The sequence below is a fragment of the Lycium ferocissimum genome, chromosome 9 (genome assembly GCF_029784015.1).
Source record: "Lycium ferocissimum isolate CSIRO_LF1 chromosome 9, AGI_CSIRO_Lferr_CH_V1, whole genome shotgun sequence".
NCBI lineage: Eukaryota > Viridiplantae > Streptophyta > Magnoliopsida > Solanales > Solanaceae > Lycium > Lycium ferocissimum.
In genome coordinates, this window is record NC_081350.1 from 46,207,344 (window position 1) to 46,228,478 (window position 21,135).

Sequence of the window (21,135 nt, forward strand, 5' to 3'; positions counted from 1 at the left end):
GTTAAATCAGTAACTATTTTAGTATACTCGTGAAAACACCAACCACACACCAAAATAATTCAAATTTTATGTATAAGATGCAAAATCAAAATTTTCATTTGCATAAACAAGATAAATTTAATATTTTTCCAGAAATAGGAAAATATCATAATGTGCTTACTTAAATTTACCATGTCCAAGTAGACAATAGTGAAAACTGATTATAACTAGAAGTGATACAAATTGCATACCAAAAAAGTTGAGTTTTACAGCAAAATCAAATCCTTTACATGCTTTAACATCAAATAAACATTAACCAAAAATAATAATAATTAATTAAACATTAACTTGAATAGGATCAGAAACATTAACTTGAAGAGGTGAATATTTTTATGAAATACAGCAATAAAATCTCCACTTCCTATCTGCATTAACATTAACCAAATGAAATTTGCTCTAATTGGAACATATTTTAACGGGCTTGTAGAAATAAGTGCGAATATAATTAGAAGGCAAGAACCTTTTTCCATTGAACTTTGGAAAAGCATTAACGAAATGAAATAAATATAACTTGTAGGCCAAGTGTTCTAATGTACAGGTACTATTTTACTAGTGTCAATATGTTGACAGTGAAAACATGGGCGGAGCCACACCTATTCAAGGGTGGTCATATGAACACCTTTCATCGGAAAAAATTGTCGGATGCCTATGTTAAATATAGAACTTTATGGATATATACTAGTAATGAACAACCTTGACATAGAAATAAAGGATAGCCCAGTGGCTAAGGGTGTGTAAACTCTTGCTCAGGACGCGAGTTCGAATCCCAGCAGCGGCACAATTTTTTTATTTTTGCATTAGAGAAACTAGTTGGCAGAGGCATTGTGTTTTTTTTTTTTCCCCCTCACACATCCCCTGTCCTAAAATATGAACACTCTTGTTGAAAATCCTGGCTCCGCCCCTGAGTGAAAAGTTACTAGTTCACCAAGTTATTTTTATTTTTGTTAATGCTTGAACAATATGAATTTTATGGAACATCCAGACAAATTTAATAACCATCTAAAAGTAATTTGAAATAAAAATATCAATAGTTTTCTGTGCAAGTCATGTACATTGCTTGAAGAATAAATAAATTACTTTGATGTTTGGAATAGTAAGCCTGCCACAGTAATGGTGTACATATAATGATTCACCGAGAAAATAAAATCTCTCTTGGCCTCTTACAATTTGAATAGAAAAAAATAACTTGAAACAAAATAACTTTTTTAGATCTCTTGTAATATTTCATATTTAGAATATCTAGACTAATGACAATCTTCTTTAGTTTTTTATCTCATTCGTATTGTGAAGAATTCTTTTTATAAGGCACATCCTTTTTAGATCCATCAAGTGCTCAACCAGTCCCTAGGAGAGAGTAATTTCTAACAAGTCAAAGTCAACGCCTTTAATAAAAATTCAAACTCATAACATGCAACTCCAATTAGGACCTCTTAACCATTGTTTCCTCCCCTTTTGAGCAACTTGACATTCCAAGTAGGATGGGTAACCAACACCAATTAACCACCAAATGCCAATGAAACATTTGAATATGCGTTTGCAATTTTTGACATTTTAACTAGACATTTATAAGAAACAACGCCAGTTCTTCACAATCAACGAATGTGCAAACGAGAATGCAGCTAAGGAGTCGCATTTGTTTCCACCGGCACTTTCCCCCAGCAGGGAAGACTGAAAAACTCTGTACACAGTGAGATTGCTACAAGGCATATCGTCGCAGGGGTTAGTTAAAGCAAAATAAATCTTGAAACATTACAAAAACACAATATATACACAGAAATTGTATCGCTTCGTAGTTGTTTTAACACAGATACGAATCAAAACTCGGTTGTAATTGCAGCATCTGCCAAAAAAAACTCTCTTCCAAAGCTAACTTCTTATAGAGTCTCTGTTGATGACTCATAAACTCCAAAAACAAATCTTTTGCCTGGTTTGCTCTTCTGTATGCTTCACTTCCTGAATGAACTACTATCAAGTCTCGGCAGATACTTTTTGCCTGACATATATCCTACACAGAAACGTGAAGACGTAAGGAGGAGAGCAGTCAGACTCAATGAACTGACACAAAAAATCTGACATAAAATGAAAGACACCACAAAAAATCACATGTTCAGAGCTTGCCCATCAATAAAATGCTACTAAAACATATATCCTATAATTCTTTGAAGTATTTGCTTATTTGTATCTAGACTAGTTTGCCCGTTCAAGATTCCACCACAATCATAGAGAGTAGTATGTACTAGCAATATATCGAATGAAACTGATTTCACCTCATTGGCCTATTATTTCACTTTTTTTTCAAAAATATTGTAAAGACATCTTTTCTTCCTTCTTTTCCTGATGTGTTCATCACTTGTAATTTAAGTTTAGCGGTCAGGTGACCGAACCCACAAGGTTTGGAGCCACTATGACCTAGCTCTTCTTCCACAGGCTCATCATAAGACATTTTGTTCCAATGTTTAAGCACTTCCACAAGTATGTGTAAAGAGCACAATTCCTCAAGATCATGAGTATATACAAATTTTCTCCAGATTAATTTGATTCTTAAACCTTAACAAAAACTGATCCCACATTCTTATCTCTCCTGTTATCCCGCACAGTTAAATGTCAATCAAGTTTGACTAGAGCCTACTGAGCATCGAGTTTTTCACTCGTCACGAGTAACTATTCAGATATGCATGCTTCTAGTGCATCAAGAAACCTCATATATATGATATTTAACAATATGTCGTCTACCAAACTCATCTGTGAAGTAGCACTGGCAGTACGATGTGCCATGCTACAGATCTAACAAATATGGTTAATCATCCTACAACCATTTTCAAATCCAACCAATAAATGGTATGAACCTTACCTGGGATCTATACACTAAGCTCCCAAGCGACGTCTTAATCATGGAGTGTCTCGTATCTCTTTCACTTATAACCACCGGCCTGTAAAAGGAAAATGGAAATAATAAATGACCCCATAGGCGACCAATCTAGAATATCTACGGACATGCATGAAAATTCAACTCTTAAGCATTAAAATGAAATAGGATCTACACATTTGGCATAAATTATAGCATAAATTATACAGCAATGTTTAAGGATTTCAGAGTATCTGAATTGTAGAAGTATGCTAAACAGCATTAAAGAGTAAAGACCCAAGGTATTGGCACACAAAACCAGAGTGTTGCACCTCCTTTCCAGCTCTTTCACTTTGAAGTAGAGAGGGATGGAATAAAAAAAATCAATTTTCAACTTCTGAGAATGAGAAAGAAAAAAACAAATAGTGCCTCAATGTATGTTGACATTTTTCAAGCAATCGCGAGTTGGAAACTCGGAAAATAGCATGTGCAACCTTATTTGTCCATATCAATTGTGAACACCTGTTTCCCAAAGATTCCAATTAGTTACTTCTACCACGTTACATTTAAAAAAAAAAAAAAAAAAAAAAAATCACAAAAAGTCTGTTCCCTCAAAATATTTGCATATCAAGTCTACATTCGCCATTTTTCCTAGTTAACTTTCATATGAGTCTGTTCTTTCTTTTAATCCACTATAATATGACAGATCGGAACATAGAGGATCTTGAAATATCTATATCACAGGAACTCCCAACAGTAAACAGTATCGAATGTGAAAGGAAGCAGCATTAAACAGCATTTGAGCAAGAAAGTAAGTAGCAGTAAACAGAAGTTGAGGCAAGAAGTAGCATTGCTTTGAAGCTGTTTTGAAGAGTAAAACAAAATTTTCAACATAAACAAAGAAACAAGGAAAAACAAAACAGTGTGGAATGCATAGAACTTCAGGCATTCCCCGAAAATAAACTATCTACTCTTAGAAGGCACCAGAAATTGGGGAATTAGCATGTGAAACTACATATTTAATCTAGAGAGATCTTTCAAAAACTATCCCCACTAGTCACCAAAAGTGTAGTGCATAGCGTGGAAGTTCAGACTAATAAATACCATCTAAAGGCTCTTTACAAGGACTCAAACATTTCATATTTTGTGATTTTCTTTTACGTCTTTTAAAGATAGATACCGTTCTAGAACCTCTAATTCAATTTTGAATCATTTTGACCGTCAGAGAGAAAGACAGAAGGTCTAATTGCAGAAGCAACAATATTATCAACAAAAAAGAAAAAGAAATTGCAGAAGCAACTAATATCAGATGGCATTGAGCAGGTTATCACTTACAGGACCATGACAAAAGGCTTATGCTATTGATGCAACCACCGAGCAGGCCTTAAACAAGCGGTGCAGCAGAATTGAACTAAGGTGTTTTAGCAAATCACAAGCTCAGGAAATATAAGCATGCCATACTAAAGTTTTTTTTCCCCAACAAATACATGAAAAGTAAGAAAAAAAATTAAGACAAGCATGCTTTGATAAAACTTTACATTATGAACACATGCAGATGCTATCCTCACATCTAAAATAGTTCGACTGGCTGGGTAATTGTGGCAAGGCAGCTCTTCTAAGCAGAATAGCCAAAAAGCTATTTTAGCAAGTTTGATCCATGCCAAACATGATACTTAGCTGAATGAAAACGTGTTTTAGCTCATAATCTGTATAGAGGGAGGAAACCAATTATTCTGATACACCCAAACAACACGACTCTAACGGGAGATAGATTCTAATCAATACAAGTCTAATACACGTGGGAATAGAATGGAATGATGAGTGAAGCCTAAATATTTTATTAATAATAGTAAGATATAATTGTTTCCAGTGAAGACACTACAATGAAAGGAGAGAGATCACAAAAGGATCAACAACTACTTTAGGAAAGAAACTAATTCTGAAAACGTACCTTCCCTTAGGGGACACAACAAGATGGGTTGGATTGTCCAAAAACTGATTTATTTTTTGAAGCTTCTCTTCACAATCTACCACGATAATGCCTCGTGCATAGGGCATATATGATGGGCTGGGAAAAATATATGCTTGTGACCAAACAGAAGTGTGCTCATGTATGAAATCTCTCAATGATGAAGGCAGCAAGTTTCTCTCCAAGTTCTCGACTAGCATGAAATGGTAATTTGGACATTGCCCTCCAAGATCTTTATCATGATCCCAGTGCCTGCTATAGTTATAATCTGTTGCTGCAGTTCAGAATGAAGAACTTAAGAAAAGTGCAATTACCACATTGTAACAGGTGATGGAGTTCCGTAGCACACCTTCTGTTGTACATCTCATGTCAACCACATTCTTGGCACTGCTAATCCCCTACAGGGAAAGGAAGAGAAGAATGATTTAGGCACATGCATCATCATTCAAATTAATGAATTATTAGGTGATAACTTGCCTTAAAGGACGAATCTGGCTTTTGTGGAGAAGACAAATGTCTGAGTCTTTTACTACGAGCCAATCCTTTGGATGCTGAATTGTCTTGCTCAGAAGTAGAAGTTGCCTTGCAAGAGGATTTTCTGAGTTTCTGGTTTGCCAATTTCAAGAAGGAAGCTATTCTAGGATCAACTTGGCTTGTGCTTTTTATGATACATATGCCTTCAATTCCAGAACTAGTCAAATAATCTTTTTTTGGACCATGAAGCCAGGATAATACAAAGGTACATAAACACTCCTCCAATCCATTGTGAAACGAATGGTTCTCCTTGTGTATCTACCAAAGAGAGGAAGAAGAAAATTTGAAGCAAGTGAATCAAGCCAATAAACCAAAATGAATTACGTAGCCCTCTCCTTTTCCTCTTTGAGTCCTGCTACTTTTCCTTTATATGTTATAACAAACCAACATTTAGAGCAACAAAATGGAGTATGACGGACACAAATTTTAATGAGGTTCAGCAAAGATGTCAACGTTCTCAAGAAAGACGGTAAGAAAATTTCACTATGCTGAAAAGAACCGCAACAATCTTTTTCCAGATTCTTAGAAACCTTAGTCCCCAATATGTTCACAAACCCAATCCCTAAGTTCGTCCCACACTTTTTGCCTCTTCCTTTTTCTTTCACACCCTAAACTATAAAGAAACACTGCTTTTATGCAAGAACGAAAATCTTGTCCTTTAAGGGGGAAAAAAAATATTTAGATAATTACAAATAGGGAAATACAGAAATAGTGAGCAAAGAATTCTGCAGCTCAACCAAGGCAGAATCCTTATTTATACCAGTTACCATAAAACTCAACCCACATCAATAATTCTTCCCTGTGCTTGAATTCCTCAATTATCAACAAGGATTTATCTCATCACATTGTCTTCCCAAATTACCCTAGTACTGCCAACTGCAACGAGTCTAGGCAATGCCTAAACTTACTAACCAATACTGCGTTGGTAATCATATCTGATAGATAGACAATGGCTGAAACCTTTTGCACAGCTACAATACCCCTGGATACAATAACTATACTGAAGTTCCCCCCCCCCCCCCCCTTTTTTTTTTTTTTTTTAAAAACTAGTGAACGGGTGGCGGATCCAGTTTGGGATATGACAATTTTTTTTTTTTTTTTTTTTTTTTTGATTAAGCACCGGGTGTCCAAGTCTCTTTGAGCCCCGACTAATCCCGGGGGTGCACAGGCCCTCGGCAAGGAGTTTCCCGCAAGTGCACCACGGGTAATTCAGGGTTTCCCCAGTCCGATGGCCCTCAGAAGTTTGGGATATGAAAATTTTGATCAAAGAATCAAAAAATTCCGCCAAACCGTGGATCAACTAATGTGGGAATTATTTGCAACAAAGGTTAGGATAATGGAGGAACTTCGTAGGTTGAGGGGGCTGCCTAATGGAGTACCAGATGAGGCTCCACAAGAATTACCAGCCCCTAATTAGGATTTGTAGTGTTTTTTGTTTGTTTTGGATGTTATTAACAAATTTTCAGTTATAATCATTGTAGGCGTATTTTTTTTTTTCCATCATCCAAGTTTATATATGTTAAGTTTATCTTGTATGAAGACTACCATTTTGGTTTTTTTTTTTTTTATCTTGTTTCATCACTGCTTTTCTAGTTGCAGTTTATGTTTCAAACAAAAAAAAGCCTAAGTGAAAAGTGACGGCCAAAAATAATGATGGCTATGTGAAAGTGACCTTTTGAAATATATACCAAATCAGATTCTTGAAACGCATAGGAGTAGCCCGATCCTAACAAGTGATATCAAAGCTAGACCTTTCTACAAAGGGTAGTACTTTGAAAGATGGCAGCACCTCCTACAATACAAGAAGGTCAATCAACCACAAGACCCCCACGCTTCCATGGAAATTATTAGTGGATGCTTTGGGAATATGTGGTCCTTTCTGAATAATTTCTCATAGCTCTGAATGAAACCTGTTATATGATCTTCAATACAGGCTCTCCACTAGCTCCGATTTGGTATATGGATGACTCAACAAGTCACTTTCACATAACCATCATTATTCTTAGTGGTTACTTTGCAATTCGGCTTTTTTTTAAAAACATAAAATGCAACTAGAAAAGCAGTGATGAAATAAGAGAAAAAAACAACCCAAAATGGTAGTCTTCATACAAGATAAACTTAACATTTGTCAACTTGGATAATGGAAGAAAAACAAAATACATCCAAAATGCGCCTACAATAATTATAACTGAAAATTTGTTAATAACATCCAAAATACTACAAATCCTAATTAGGGATGTGGAGCCTCATCTGGTACTCCATTAAGCAGCCCCTCAACCTACAAAGTTCCTCCATTATCCTAGCCCTTGTTGGAAATTGATCCAAGATTTGCTGGAGTTCTTTGATTTCGTCGATCAAAATTGCCATATCCCAACCAGCTAACACATGCTAGATATGATTGAGGATATATATTTGCCAAGGCTTGCCGAACATATATATGTTGCTTTGCCATTTTGCCGTAATAAAATGGTCCTCCAATTTCCAAGTAGCAATTTGCTAGAAACATTTGCATGAGCATGGAACAATATCGCACCCTCCCCATAATAAGTTCCACCTCAATCCCCGAGGGAATATATATGAAAAAAGTGACAAAAATGGTCTCTTATATTTGACGATAAGTTTAAGATGGTCTTTTAAATATATATTCTAAACAGTTTTGGTCTTTTAAGTTTTCCATGAATGAGCACCTTTTGTCTTTATTAAATATTTAACAAACTCTAATTATTAGATTTAATATGATATAGGTAGTGACCATGCAACCATTTAACCCACTTAGTTATTTTATACACAAACACTCCTTTTAAATATCCAAGAATAACATCATCTTATAAAAAGATGTGAATACCAACACAACCACAAAATACACAATTCATAAGCTCTTTAAACAATAGAGGGTCATCACTTCAATAGTTGATGCTTTGGGAATATGTGGTCCTTTCTGAATAATTTCCCATATAGCTCTGAATGAAACCTGTTATATGATCTTCAGTACAGACTTTCCACTAGTCATAATAATTTCCATGGCAGCATGGGGTCTTGTACTATATGAGGTGCCGCCATCTTTCAAGGTACTAGCCTTTTAGAAAGATCTAGCTCCGATACCACTTGTTAAGATCGGGCTACTCCTATGCGTTTCAAGAATCTGATTCTTGAAACAGTTTGCTTAAGAAGGTAATGCAGCAGAAAATAAAATAATCAACACAAGAATTTTCACTTGCAGTCTGGGTATCATCAGGTGAGGGTCTAGGAGAAAGATATTCAAAAGACGGCCTTCAGAACCAGATATAGTCACTTCAAGTTCCTCCTGACGTCATTCCAACTATACAAAATATTGATGCCTGCCTCTTCGTTAGCCTGAATTCACTCACCTGGCCACATCTAGGGCTGGTCGCTCGGTCGGTTCGGTTCGGTTCGGTTCGGTTTCACAAATTCGGTTCGGTTTTCCGGTTTTCGGTTTGTAAAAAATAGGAACAGAAACCGAACTGAAATAACTTCAGTTTGATTCGGTTTTTGCGAGTTCGGTTCGGTTTTTTCGGTCTAGATATGGATGACATAGTTAAGCATCAATTTAACAGAAACCAAATGACAACCATTCTATTATCTTCTCTCTGTCCAATCTTTAGCACTGGTATACAAAAGCCAGCTACAATCAATTGGATCCAGACTTTATGGTTTCAACATTCATAATAGATGAAACAAAATGGAGGATTAATAAGACATCCTGATAGTGAGAAGCAATCAACACTTCAGCTAGACAATCAACTGTTTTGGTCTCTTTGTTTCTCCTCTCAGTATAAGCTTTATACATTTTCAAGAAATTTGTCGTATTTTCTCTACTATAATAACACACAGACCACAGTCACATATTATAAAGAGACATCTATAATATTATCCATATTTAGATGGATAGTTGGATACGGTATCAATAATTGGGTTGGACTTGGATATTTTTATATTGGGATTGGGATTTGGGCCTTTTAGTTTATTAGTTATGGGCAGAAGCCCAATATATATGTATAATATATGTTTCAAGAAAAAAAGGGTTGTTAAAATTCGGAATTTCGGTTTAACCGAATTAAATTTTGCATAAACCGAAAACCGAACCGAATTGTTGAAATCTTATAAATTTAAACCGAACCGGACCGAATAAACCGAAAAACCGAAACCGAAATTAACTTCGGTTCGGTTCGGTCGGTTTTTTCGGTTTGAACCATATTATGCCCAGCCCTAGCCACAGCTGCTAGCCTGAATTCACTCACCTGGTCACAGCGGCTTATCAGGCTAAATTCACTCACCAACCTGTGGCCAAAGAATTTTTTTGTTGCATCTGTAAGAGAGCCACTTATTCATACTAAATGATAGTTTGCACAGTTGCATTCCAATGACATCACCACTCACCAACACAACGAGTAAGCAAGTAGACTGTTAAAGATCTCCTATACAAGTCCGCAACAGACTGAGTATTTCATCTTGCTTTCGAATGTCAGACCAATATCTGCAATACCCTTGAAATATCTCAAAATTCATTTCACTGTTTGCTATAGCTCTTTTCAAGGACATGCCATATATCTACTCACCTGGGTTGGATGTTGGCTTTAAGAACACCAAAATCCAGTAGTTATGGCCCATACCCTATTCGGAGGCGGAGCCAGGATTTCAACTTCATGATTCTAGATTTTAAAATGACGATTTCAAGTGATAATAACTGGGTTCTAAATATAATATTTGTACATATTTAATGAATTTCTTAACACAAAATACACTGTTTGATTAAAAACTAATGGGTTCCGCCGAACCCGTATTTAGTCTTCTAGCTCCGCCCCTGACCTTATATATGTATTAAGAAATTCACTAAATATGTACAAAAGTTAGTTCAGAAAACTCATTACTAGCACTTGAAATCACTATCCTAGAATCCATAACCCATGAAGGCCAAATCTTGAATCCATCTCTACTCCTCACCACACTAACATATGACATGTTAAGACAGTGCACTATACAATCCTATAGTGCATATATTTCAGTTTTATTTCTACTTATCTTAAGACCTTATTCTCTATAGTGCTTCTCCATAATTCAAGAATATGGTTGACACCCTCGCCAATTACGTCAATTAACTCAATATTGTGAATAGCACCTCATTCTATATTGTATTTTTGTTTGATAACATTGTAACCCGCAGCCACTACCCTTCAGGTGCGCACAGGGTAAATCCAGCTCCTGTGCAATAGCTCGCAAACCATACAGGAGAGATAACCCACATTAGGCAAGCCCCGTGCGACGAACTCGACCCAAAAGGCAAATCCCCTACTGTCGTAGGTAGAGGGTTTCGAACCTGAGACCTCCATTATGAAAGAGCCATCGTCAACCAACTAAGCCACCCTTTAGTTAACTCCTAATCTCCTATAACTAAAGTAAGGAAGTATGGGAAATTCCTTTGTATCTCCTATTACTGTTCTCACACTAGTAAAGGCTCTTTTATACATATCCTTTAGGGCCTGTTTGGAAAACCTCCCAGATAACTGGAATTGGGTGTAACTGGATGTAATTACACAGTTTGACTTGTTTGTTTGACCAAGTAATTACACAGTTAGGTGGGAATTGAGTGTAATTGAGAGGGTGTAATTACACTCTCCAATTCTCAAGGGGGAGTTGTGAATTGGGTGTAATTACACCCTGTAATTGCAGGGTTGCTTTTTAGTTTGTTTCATTTTTGTTTTATTTTAATTTCTTTTTATTTTTAATTTATTTTTTATATCTATTATTTTAATTTCTTTTTATTTTAAATTTCTATTATTTTAATTTCTTTTTGATTTTTTACTTTTTAATTATTTTTATTTTTTAAAATGTATTTTTCTTTTTATATTATTTATTTTTCATTTCCTTTCTTCTCATTCCCAACCTTTACTTCTTTTGGTCCCATGTAATTGCTCGTATTTTTTTTATTTTTTTAATTTATTCATTTAGCATAACCGTGTTATTATTCTAATTTTTGAAATTACACCTCTTAATATTGGAAAGAATGAGTCATTAACAAACTTGACATATAGCGAGTGACGTTATTAAAGTAGAATTTCGTTGTGAATGAGGTTATAGACTTATATTTTTCCTTTTTTTTGAATTATTTACTTAAGTTACGTTGGAACTTACTTATGTAATGTTAGAATTTGACATAAGAGTTTATGTTAAACTTTTTCTTTTGGATTTTGAATTTAAGTTATATTTTCAATTTTAAGTTATTTCCTTTAGTACTATTTATTTGTTATTTCACATTGCATGTTGTTTATATTTCACTTACAGTTGATGAATTTTTGCGTCAAACATTTGAATAATATTATGGCATTATATTTATAAATATTATTTTTTTGTCAAACATCCAATGCATGACGTTCTCACAAAAAAAGTCTTCTTTTAAGTTTTATAATTAATTAAAATTAAATATTATTAATTTGAAAAATATATATCAATTATTTTCTACAATATTAGTTATAAATATATGATTATTAATTAATATATTTTCAAGAAACAATGTGTTATTAAATAACTATTTTAAGATCATTTATAAAGGCAAATATTTTCTAAATATTAATTTTAAATTTTTTATAATTAAATTTTATTTTTAAATTAAACTAACTGTGTAATTACACTTGTGCAACCAAACATCATGCTTGTAATTACACTGTAATTACGTATGTTATGATAAACAAACAGATCGTTGTAAATATACAGTAGTGTAATTACTAGGCTGTGTAATTACTACCTTAGTAATTACACCAATTCCAATTGCTAGGTGGCTTTCCAAACAGGCCCTTAGTAATTTTTGTTGTCATTTGTCAATAATCCATAACACAAAGGGGGGGTTAAATGCTAAAAAACCGACTCTAATTCTTCAACATTCTACTTTCTTGTTCTTTTGATAGTTGAACAAGCACAAAAGATTACTTGCAACTGTTGATAACAAGGACATAAACACTCAATTTACACTTTACACATGAAAATATCAAAAGAAAAGTATATGAGCCACGAGAACATTGCACTCACTAAATTTTGCTATAATGAGCTGGTAATTCGATAAGACTGGAAAAATTAATACCAAGTAATATCAATGAAGATGACACAATCCCAAATTAGTTGGGATAAACCACATGAATCCTCTGTATCTTAGAATTCAAAGATTCATCATAGTTAGACTATGCCAACCTAGAAGGGGAGCCTTGGCGTAACTGGTAAAGTTGTTGCCATGTGACCAGGAGGTCACGGGTTCGAGCCGTGAAAACAGCCTCTTGCAGAAATGCAAGGTAAAGCTGCGTACAATAGACCCTTGTGGTTCGGCCCTTCCCCGGACCCCACGCATAGCGGGAGCTTAGTGCACCGGGCTGCCCTCTTTTTTTTTAAGACTATGCCAACCTACCTCACCTTCCTCTTTTATCCGTGCTTAGGACCTGCTAGCTTAAAGATCGCATATGCGGGTTTTGTGATGAATGTGAAGAGATTAATTTCAATCCCGAATTAGTTGTTATCAACCACGAATCCTCTGTATCCTAGAAATTCAAAGGTCCATCATAGTTAGACTACGTCAACCTCACCTCACCTTCCTCCTTAATCCATGCTTAAGTCCTGCTATGCTTAAAGAATATTCAGATATATTTCTCAAAAACTATGATAACATCTGCAACTGAGAATTTGACAGCATCAGAATACGATAGATATTATTATCTTGATAGATACATCTGAAATTTTTTTCTCTCATATTTCAAACAGGGATAATCATAGAATCCTCTGTAGCCTAGAAATTCAAAGGTCCATCATAGTTGGACTATGTCAACCTACCTCACCTCATTTATACGTGCTTAGCTCCTGCTATGCTTAAAGAATATTCAGATAACATAAATTTTTGAAAACCTATTGCTCATGCTCAAAATCTGTAACTGAGAATTTGACAGCATCAGAATGCAATACATATTATTACCTTGATTAGATACATCTGAAATTCTCTCTCTCATATTTCAAAGAGTTAATGGTTAAAAAAACACACCTAACCATCACTCTTTTTTTTTTTGCGAATTTCATACGTCAACTATCCATTATTCCCTTTACTTCCCTAAACTATCACCTTTTTGCGAGTTTCATACCTCAAGTATCCATTAGCTTCAACAACGGCATCGTAGAAGAGCATATCATCTTTTCCAAAAGCATTACAAGCAGCACAAACAATCATTCCTTCCTTCCTTAACACTACCGCATTCACTATCCTGCAATTGCGGCGATATATTCCTAAACCTACTTGCGAAATCATCGATTTCTTCCTTCGTTTTGAAGTAGTCTTTATTAGCATTTCACATCGAATGTTTCTGGATATCCTTCAAACTTCACCGTTATTATCTATGTGTACATATATCTTCTAGAACTTTTCTTTCTTTTATAAATAAAAACGAAACTAATGTGTAACAATGTGAATATTTCGTTTTTTTCAATTTTTATCAAACAAAACCTACTAAAAATTTTTTTAAAAAAAAAAGGTCAAAAAAATCAAAACTTATCCTAGAAAATGTTCAAACACTAAAAAATGTGAATATTTCGTTGTTTTCACTTTTTATCAAATAAAACCTACTAAAAATCAATAAAAGGTCAAAAAATCAAAATTAATCCTAAAAAAGGTGAAAAAAACTCAGACTACGGTAAAAAATTAGGTGTTTACTCACCGCTTCAACAACGGCATCATACAAGAGCATATCAACTAACATGTAAAAATGTGAATATTTCGTTGCTTTCGATTTTTACCAAATAAAACCTACTAAAAATGAAATAAAGCTCAAAAAATTCAAAATTAATACTCCTAGAAAGATATTTAAACACTAAAATTGGTGAAAAAACTCGAGTATGCTAAAAAATTAATAGGTATAACTCACCGCTTCAACAAGAGCATCATAGAAAAGCATATCATCCTTTCCAAAAGCATTACAACCAGCACAAACAATCATCCCTTCCTTAATAACACTACCACATTCATTATCCTGTAATTGCGGCGATACACTTCTAAACCTACTTGCGAAATCATCGATTTGTTCCTTCGATTTTAAGTCTTTAGCAGTGAATTTTATATCGTATGTTTCTGGATATCCTTCGAATTTCACTGTCATTGTTTCGCCGTACAACGTTACTAGCACACCGTACCATGCGTCGTCTTCGTAAGCTCGATACTCTAAATCGTACTTTGCTGGAACTTTGCTGGATTTCTTCATTTCCGGTAACGTAGATTCGAGAAGCTTCTAGAAACTTCGAGAGTATGTGTTTGTATATTTGAGTTTGAATTGATAGGTAGTATTCACTTGTGCATAGCTTTACCGTTTCAATTTTTTGTTTTTGCTCTTTTTGGGTGTGGTGTTGGAGCATAAAGGACATGGGGCCTTTTATGGTCGAAAAAGCCAACTTTTTTTGTTTTGGATGGAGAATAATTTTTTTTCGAGTTAAGAATTAAAAACACACTTTAATTATTATTATTTTTTTTAGCTTTTTATCTGAAGTATTAAGTGTGAGAGTTTAGATTGAAAATTCTCACTAATTAGTTTGTAAAATATACTTTAACTATCAGTTTATTATTTTTTCTACCAGAATTATTGCCAATAAGTTTGTAAAACACCCCTCAAAATTGACAGTTGAGGTGTGTTTTATAAACTAGTTTGTGATAGTTCAGGTAGGAAAAGTGAAGAATTACTAGTTGAGGTGTGTTTTACAAACAAATTAGTGATAGTTTAGGTAGGAAACTCAAAAAAAGGTGATACTTGAAGTGTATTTTTTACTATTATCTCATTTTTTTAAGATATAAATATAATCTGTCGTCGTATTATTTGACTAGCACAAAATTTGAAAAATAAAGAAAAAATTTATATTTATAGTCTAAAATAAATTTTAAATATTTATATGGTTATAAATTATTTCATTAACAGTAAAAGATGAACTTTAAAATTAGTATTGTTATAGACTATTTTATTAAGGATAAAAGAGAAATTCTAGAGAGTTGCTTTTAATTTTCGAGAGTGACATTCTATTTGACACAAAATAAAAAGGACAGTGTATAATATAAATGGGATTGATGTAGGACAAGAGTAAAAATTTGCTATATATATATATATATAAAATTGATTATCTAAAAGTAATCCAGTGGAAGCGGAGAAGAATTAGCATCAACTGATACTTTGTCTCTTCATTGAATATAAGGAAAATAAATAATTTATCTATTTAATTTATGTTTGGACGTAAATTTGGAAATATTTTTCATTTCCGGTACTGTAGATTCTTCAAAATAAGTTTGGAAACTTCGAGTGTTTGTGTACGTGTACGTGTACGTGTATGTGTATTTGAATTGAGAGGTACCTTTGGGAAATGGAATTTGCAGTGTGAGGAACAGTAGACTGTCAGAGAGCAATACCGTTTCAATTTTCCGTTTTTGTTTTCTTTTGGGTGTGGGGTAGGGACGGGTGCGTTTGGTTGCAGCATAAAGGAACACGTGGATTTTATTTTTTCCGGTACCCCGATTAATAGCATATTTTATTTTGAGAACACATAATCGCCTTATTTTAAAAAGTATTTTTTTTTTTTTAAATTACTTTTCAAAAAAGCACTTTTAACGAAAAATAGTTTGTGTTGGCCTAATTAATTAAAAAAGCACTTTTGCTAAGTTATTAGTGTTTGGTCAAGCTTTTAAAAAGTCTTTATTTATATTTTTTCTCAAAAGTACTTTTCAAAAAAATGTTTTTGCGAAAAAGTTATTTTTTTTAACACGAAAAAGCATTTACCTTCGTAACATACAATAAACTATCATAAGGTTGAGAAACTACCTAAACTATCACTATCTAGTTTAAAAACACACCGAACTAAATGTGTGACTATTTCTCAAAGCAGTGAAGTGGTAAAATTTTCTCAAAAATTGTCCATGACATAAGTAATGCTATGGTGGCCCCTACACGGAAACTAAAAAATAATATTTTTTTTATAAAAAAAAAGTTGTATATTTTTTTTAAAAAAAAAAAACTGCATTATTTTTTTAAAAAAAAACTGGATTTCAAAAAACAAATTTTCAAAAAATATCAAAAAATTTAGAAAATCAGAAGAAAAAAATGATTTGAAAAATGGAAAAGTTGATTTTTTTTTAAAAAAAATGTGAAAACTAAATAATCAGTTTTTTAAAAAAAAAAATCTCTTTTCCATTTTTTAAACTATTTTTTTTATTTTCTATAATTTTTTATATTTTTTACAAAAATTATTATTTTTCAATTTGCTTTTTTAAAAGGGAAAATACATTAAAAAATAAAAAATAAAAACTCTTAACGTATACTCGAATTAATTATAACACACCCAACCTTTGCGACCTATTACCCCCCCCGGCCTTATTTTTTACGTATTTTTGTACTTTTTCAGTACCGATATTAAGCACAATCAAAATTTGATCTTCATTGCAGTGGAGATTGTCAGGACACTATCCGCCACGTTAATACGCGTCGGTCATTATCGTCTTCTTCTTCTTCTTCTTCTTCTTCATCATCATCATCATCATCATCATTTCAAGAAATCAATTAATCCATTTTCCTCCATTAACACACACATATTCAATTTCATCATCAATCATAAAAGCTTATTTTCAAGAAATCAACCGACCCATATTCTTCCTCCATTAACAAAATCAACCAACCCATATTCTTCCTCAATTAACAAAATCAACCAGCCCATTTTCTTCCTCCATTAACACACACACATTCAATTTCATCATCAATCATAAATATCATTTCAAGAAATCAACCAACCCATTTTCTTCCTCCATTAACACACACACATTCAACCTATTTTCTTCCTCCATTAACACACACACATTGAAGGGCAACCAATCCACGCTATTAATAATAAACTTTCTCAAATTCGTAACTTGTCTCTCCATTTTCAGTTGTCATCAAGTTAAAGCAATTTCCATTTTTTTTTTCGGTAGTTTATATATAGATCTGCAACTATTTTCGTCCTTCATTATCTCTGTTTCATTTCCATTTACGAATATTTGAAATTTTTTATTTGTTGTATAACAGATAATATCTCTTCTAATTTAGCTGGATTTTTTGTTGCCAAAATTTGGGTTCCATTTCTTGTGACTCTGTTCATCCATATAAAGGTTTGTTTTTTCATTACTACCTTTTTTTTCTCTCTTTAATTTCAAGTATATTGTTTGATGGGTAGAATTGGTCTTGTTAAAGGAAAAAGAGCTGGAAATTTGAGTTCTTTACATTTCATACTGTTGCAGTGAATAACATATTGTAATAAAAAGAGTTGGTTCCGTTCAAGTTCGAATAATTTTATGGAGGAAGAAAATGGGTTAAATGTATGTGTGTTAATGGAGGAAGAATATGGGTTGGTTGATTTCTTGAAAATAAGCTTATTATGATTGATGATGAAATTGAATATGTGTGTGTTAATGGAGGAAAATGGGTTGATTGGTTTCTTGAAATGATGATGATGATGATGATGATGAAGAAGAAGAAGAAGAAGAAGACGTGGCAGTGACGTGGCGCCAATGCGTAAGCCCGGGCATTAAATTTTGATTGTGCCATGTCGTAGAAAAAAGTACAAAAATACGAAAAAATAAGGCGGGGGAGTAATAGGTCGCCGCAAGGTTGGGTGCGTCATAATTAATCCGAGTATACGTTTGGGGGGGGGGGGGATTATGTATTTTCCTTTTTTTAAAACATAAAGTTTTTTTAAATTTCCATGTAGGTGCCATTGTGACATTATTTATCCACGTGGACAACACTTGGCAACATTTGTATATAAAATGGAGAGTGTAGATCACATACATTCAAGAATAATTTGAGATGTGTTTTGCAAATTAGATAGTGATAGTTTAGGTAGTTTTCTCAACCTTCTGATAGTTTAGGTATGAAATTAAAAAAAAAGTGATAGTTGGGGTGTGTTTTTTACACTTATCTCTAATAATTAAAGTGATATAGTAAAATTGTCATTTTATTTATTGTTCCTGAAGGGGTGTGCCAAATCAAACAAAGACAAGTAAAAATAAACGGAGGGAGTAAATATAAAGACGGGCTGTTGTCGTGAAAGAAAGAGTATAGTATTAAAATTGAAATCAAAGAATAAATATGTCATGTTTTGGGATTGTTAGGAATTTTAATTATTTGCATAATAATTATTCAGTAGCAAAGGTAATTGTAGATTGTGTTGAATGAAAATATCTAAATTTTCTCTCTATCTCTCTTTCTTTCTCTCCCTCTCCCTCTGGTGTTCCTTTTATCTTTAATTTGTCCATTGTGGAGCTCACCGGAGCTCTTCATATCGTTACAAATGGTATCAGAGCCAACGATTCTTGGCCTACAATCTGGTGCAATGACTGATTTCAGGTTTAGTTATAATGAGCCATATCCATATGCCTATCACTATTCGAAATGGTGTTATTAGTTTTGTTGAGTTCAGTGATGGTTCAATCCAAGCTCCATCTACCACAAACTTTCTCTTTGAGACCCTTAGACTGTTGCGAGAACAACGTTATATCTTTTGGATAAGATGGTAGCATTGCCGACACAATCTAAAAACAACCAGCAAACGAGCAACAAATCTAATATAGCTGAAGATCATTTTGCTATTTCTGAAGGAGTCGAACTAAAGAAACTCGACCAACTCTCATTTGAAATGGTTGAATTTGACTCAAATACTCAGATACTAGAGAATTCGGTTCAAGATGTAACTATGGAAGACAGCGCCAAAATGGCCGAGAACTCAAAAATGCAGACATAGTGTTTGCTTGGAATGAAGATTCTCCGCTAGAAGTTGAAGATAACAGTAAAACAATTTCAGAAAATGATGAAGACGAAGTGTTTGATAAAAGTCTTCAACGAAATGAAGAGCTCTTATATGAAGGAAACGTTTTGAAGGATTGACATACTTCAGATGACGTTGGTTATGCCAACATCAACGAGTTAGAAAAACCAAGCCAGCCACTCTTAGCAATGGTCAACTATGGAGAAATAGAGGACCAAAGAGAAATGGAAATTCAAGGTGCAAATGCTGCTCTTCATATTGTGGATCACGTGTTCGACAAAATTCCTGAGAAGGATAATGCTGAAATGCCAAATGAAAAGCAGTCACTGTTCAATAGAGAAGTACCAATTGAAATCGAAGTTGAAGATGCTAAAGCTTCAGAAAACTATGGAGTCCAGCTAGTCCATAAGAACAATTTGCTCAACTTTAGTGAACAATTAGAGAACACGGTAATTTCTGCTAACACTGTTAATTACACTAGCAAACCTGATGTTCCCTTCTTGATAGGTTCACTAGGACCTATCTGCCCTATTATTTTTTTTATGATGGAACACCATTAGAAAGCGATGTGTAGAAACTAACGAAAAGTCCGCTAACGAATATGAAATGCTCCACCAAACTCTTCTAATGTATGGAATCGATGTGACTAATTTGCAATGGGATGATAGTGAAGAAGATGAGCCTCTGGAACTTGAAGATGATGAACTTTCAGAAAACCTTTATAGGCCATATGTTCGATAAATGTCCTCATAAGGTTGAAGCGGATTTGCCAGTCTCCATGCCAATAATGGATGATGAAATTCCGAATTTATAAAATACATCCCTTGTATTTTCTAATTGCAATAATAACCAGGTGGTTTATAAATGTTATCGAGATAAAGTTGGATTTGCTGCTACTATAATGACAGTGATTGATGGTGTTTTTACGGAAGCTCAAAGTGAACTCAATTGTGAGAATTTTGTGTTAGATGAACCAAAGTTATCTGAGCTACAAGGTAAATTCCATAGTGCGATTGAGCAAGCCTTGCGAGAGGGATTGAACAAAACTGAACAACTTTTGGTAATTGCCGACAAGAGCTTCAACAATAGTGTGTTGAGTCTAAAAGAAGCTGTAGCTAGGGTCAAGATCAAGAAGAAGGAGACACAGGAGAGAATGTCCTTTCTCCTATATCTACACAACATTTATGTTGTCATTGAACCATTTCTGATTGATGAAATTTTTTATGCTCGTTTCATAGACAACATTCGAATTCTTATCCACTCTTACTTCCATTGTAATCACATTGACACCTACCTGGGATATACAAGTGGCAGCTTTGATGAAAATGTTTCATTTTGTGAGATTGTTTGCTAGGTGGGATGCAACGACAAGGGTGAAAAGCTAGCTAAGAGCCGTTTGGATTGGCTTATAAGTTGCTTAAAGGCTGTTTTCGGCTTTTTTGAGTGTTTGGTCAAGCCAGCTTAAAGCCATTTTTGTGCTTAAAATAAGCCCAAAAAAATAATTGGGCCCGTTTGGCTTAGCTTATCTAAAGCGGCTTATAAGCTGAAAACAGCTTATAAGCCCAAAAAAATAATTCGGCCTACACCAACTTTTTTTTTTTTTGGCTTATAAGCCGTTTCCAGCTTATAAGCTGTTTTTTTAAGCCCATCCAAACAGGATCTAAAAAGGGATGAGGATGAAGATACATCTGTGAATGGAGAATTCTCTGATTCTCCTGCAAAATATCAATGTACTGTCACTATTGAAGTTGGTAAGCAAATAATGATCTATATTCAAAGAAACTTGGTTGTTGGGGTAGATGATGAGGGTTGGTTTTGAAGGAGAATTGCTAGCTTCAGTAAGAATTATGAAAAGACTACTGATAATGATATCACTCGAGCAATGAAAAAGAAAGGAGTTCATGTCCATTGTAAAAAAATTACGCATTTTGACCCT

The 21,135-nt window shown here is 34.0% G+C and overlaps 1 protein-coding gene across 2 annotated transcripts; it reads right to left on the reverse strand.

Moving 5' to 3' along the window:
• Positions 1 to 1,653: 1,653 nt before the first annotated feature.
• Positions 1,654 to 14,770, reverse strand: LOC132031088 (uncharacterized). 2 transcript variants are annotated; one of them, XM_059420949.1, is made up of 6 exons: positions 14,297 to 14,770; positions 5,331 to 5,645; positions 5,203 to 5,251; positions 4,836 to 5,121; positions 2,891 to 2,969; positions 1,654 to 2,044 (listed from the first exon to the last, which is right to left on the reverse strand). In XM_059420949.1, the coding sequence occupies exons 1-6, from the start codon at positions 14,627 to 14,629 to the stop codon at positions 1,838 to 1,840; spliced, it is 1,269 nt and encodes a 422-aa protein (XP_059276932.1). In that variant the 5' UTR covers positions 14,630 to 14,770; the 3' UTR covers positions 1,654 to 1,837. The 2 variants fall into 2 exon arrangements, with proteins under 2 accessions (XP_059276932.1, XP_059276931.1); XM_059420948.1 differs by having other exon boundaries at positions 4,836 to 5,127.
• Between the last annotated feature and the right edge of the window lie 6,365 nt (positions 14,771 to 21,135).

Bases quoted from the DNA above. Each gene is read 5' to 3' on its own strand.
- LOC132031088 (XM_059420948.1), bottom strand. From the start codon at position 14,629: ATGAAGAAATCCAGCAAAGTTCCAGCAAAGTACGATTTAGAGTATCGA. The intron at 2,970-4,835 runs GTACGTTTTCAG...TTCCTTTTACAG, and splicing joins GTTGTGTCCCCTAAGGGAAG to GCCGGTGGTTATAAGTGAAA. The intron at 2,045-2,890 runs GTAAGGTTCATA...GTTTCTGTGTAG, and splicing joins GCTTAGTGTATAGATCCCAG to GATATATGTCAGGCAAAAAG.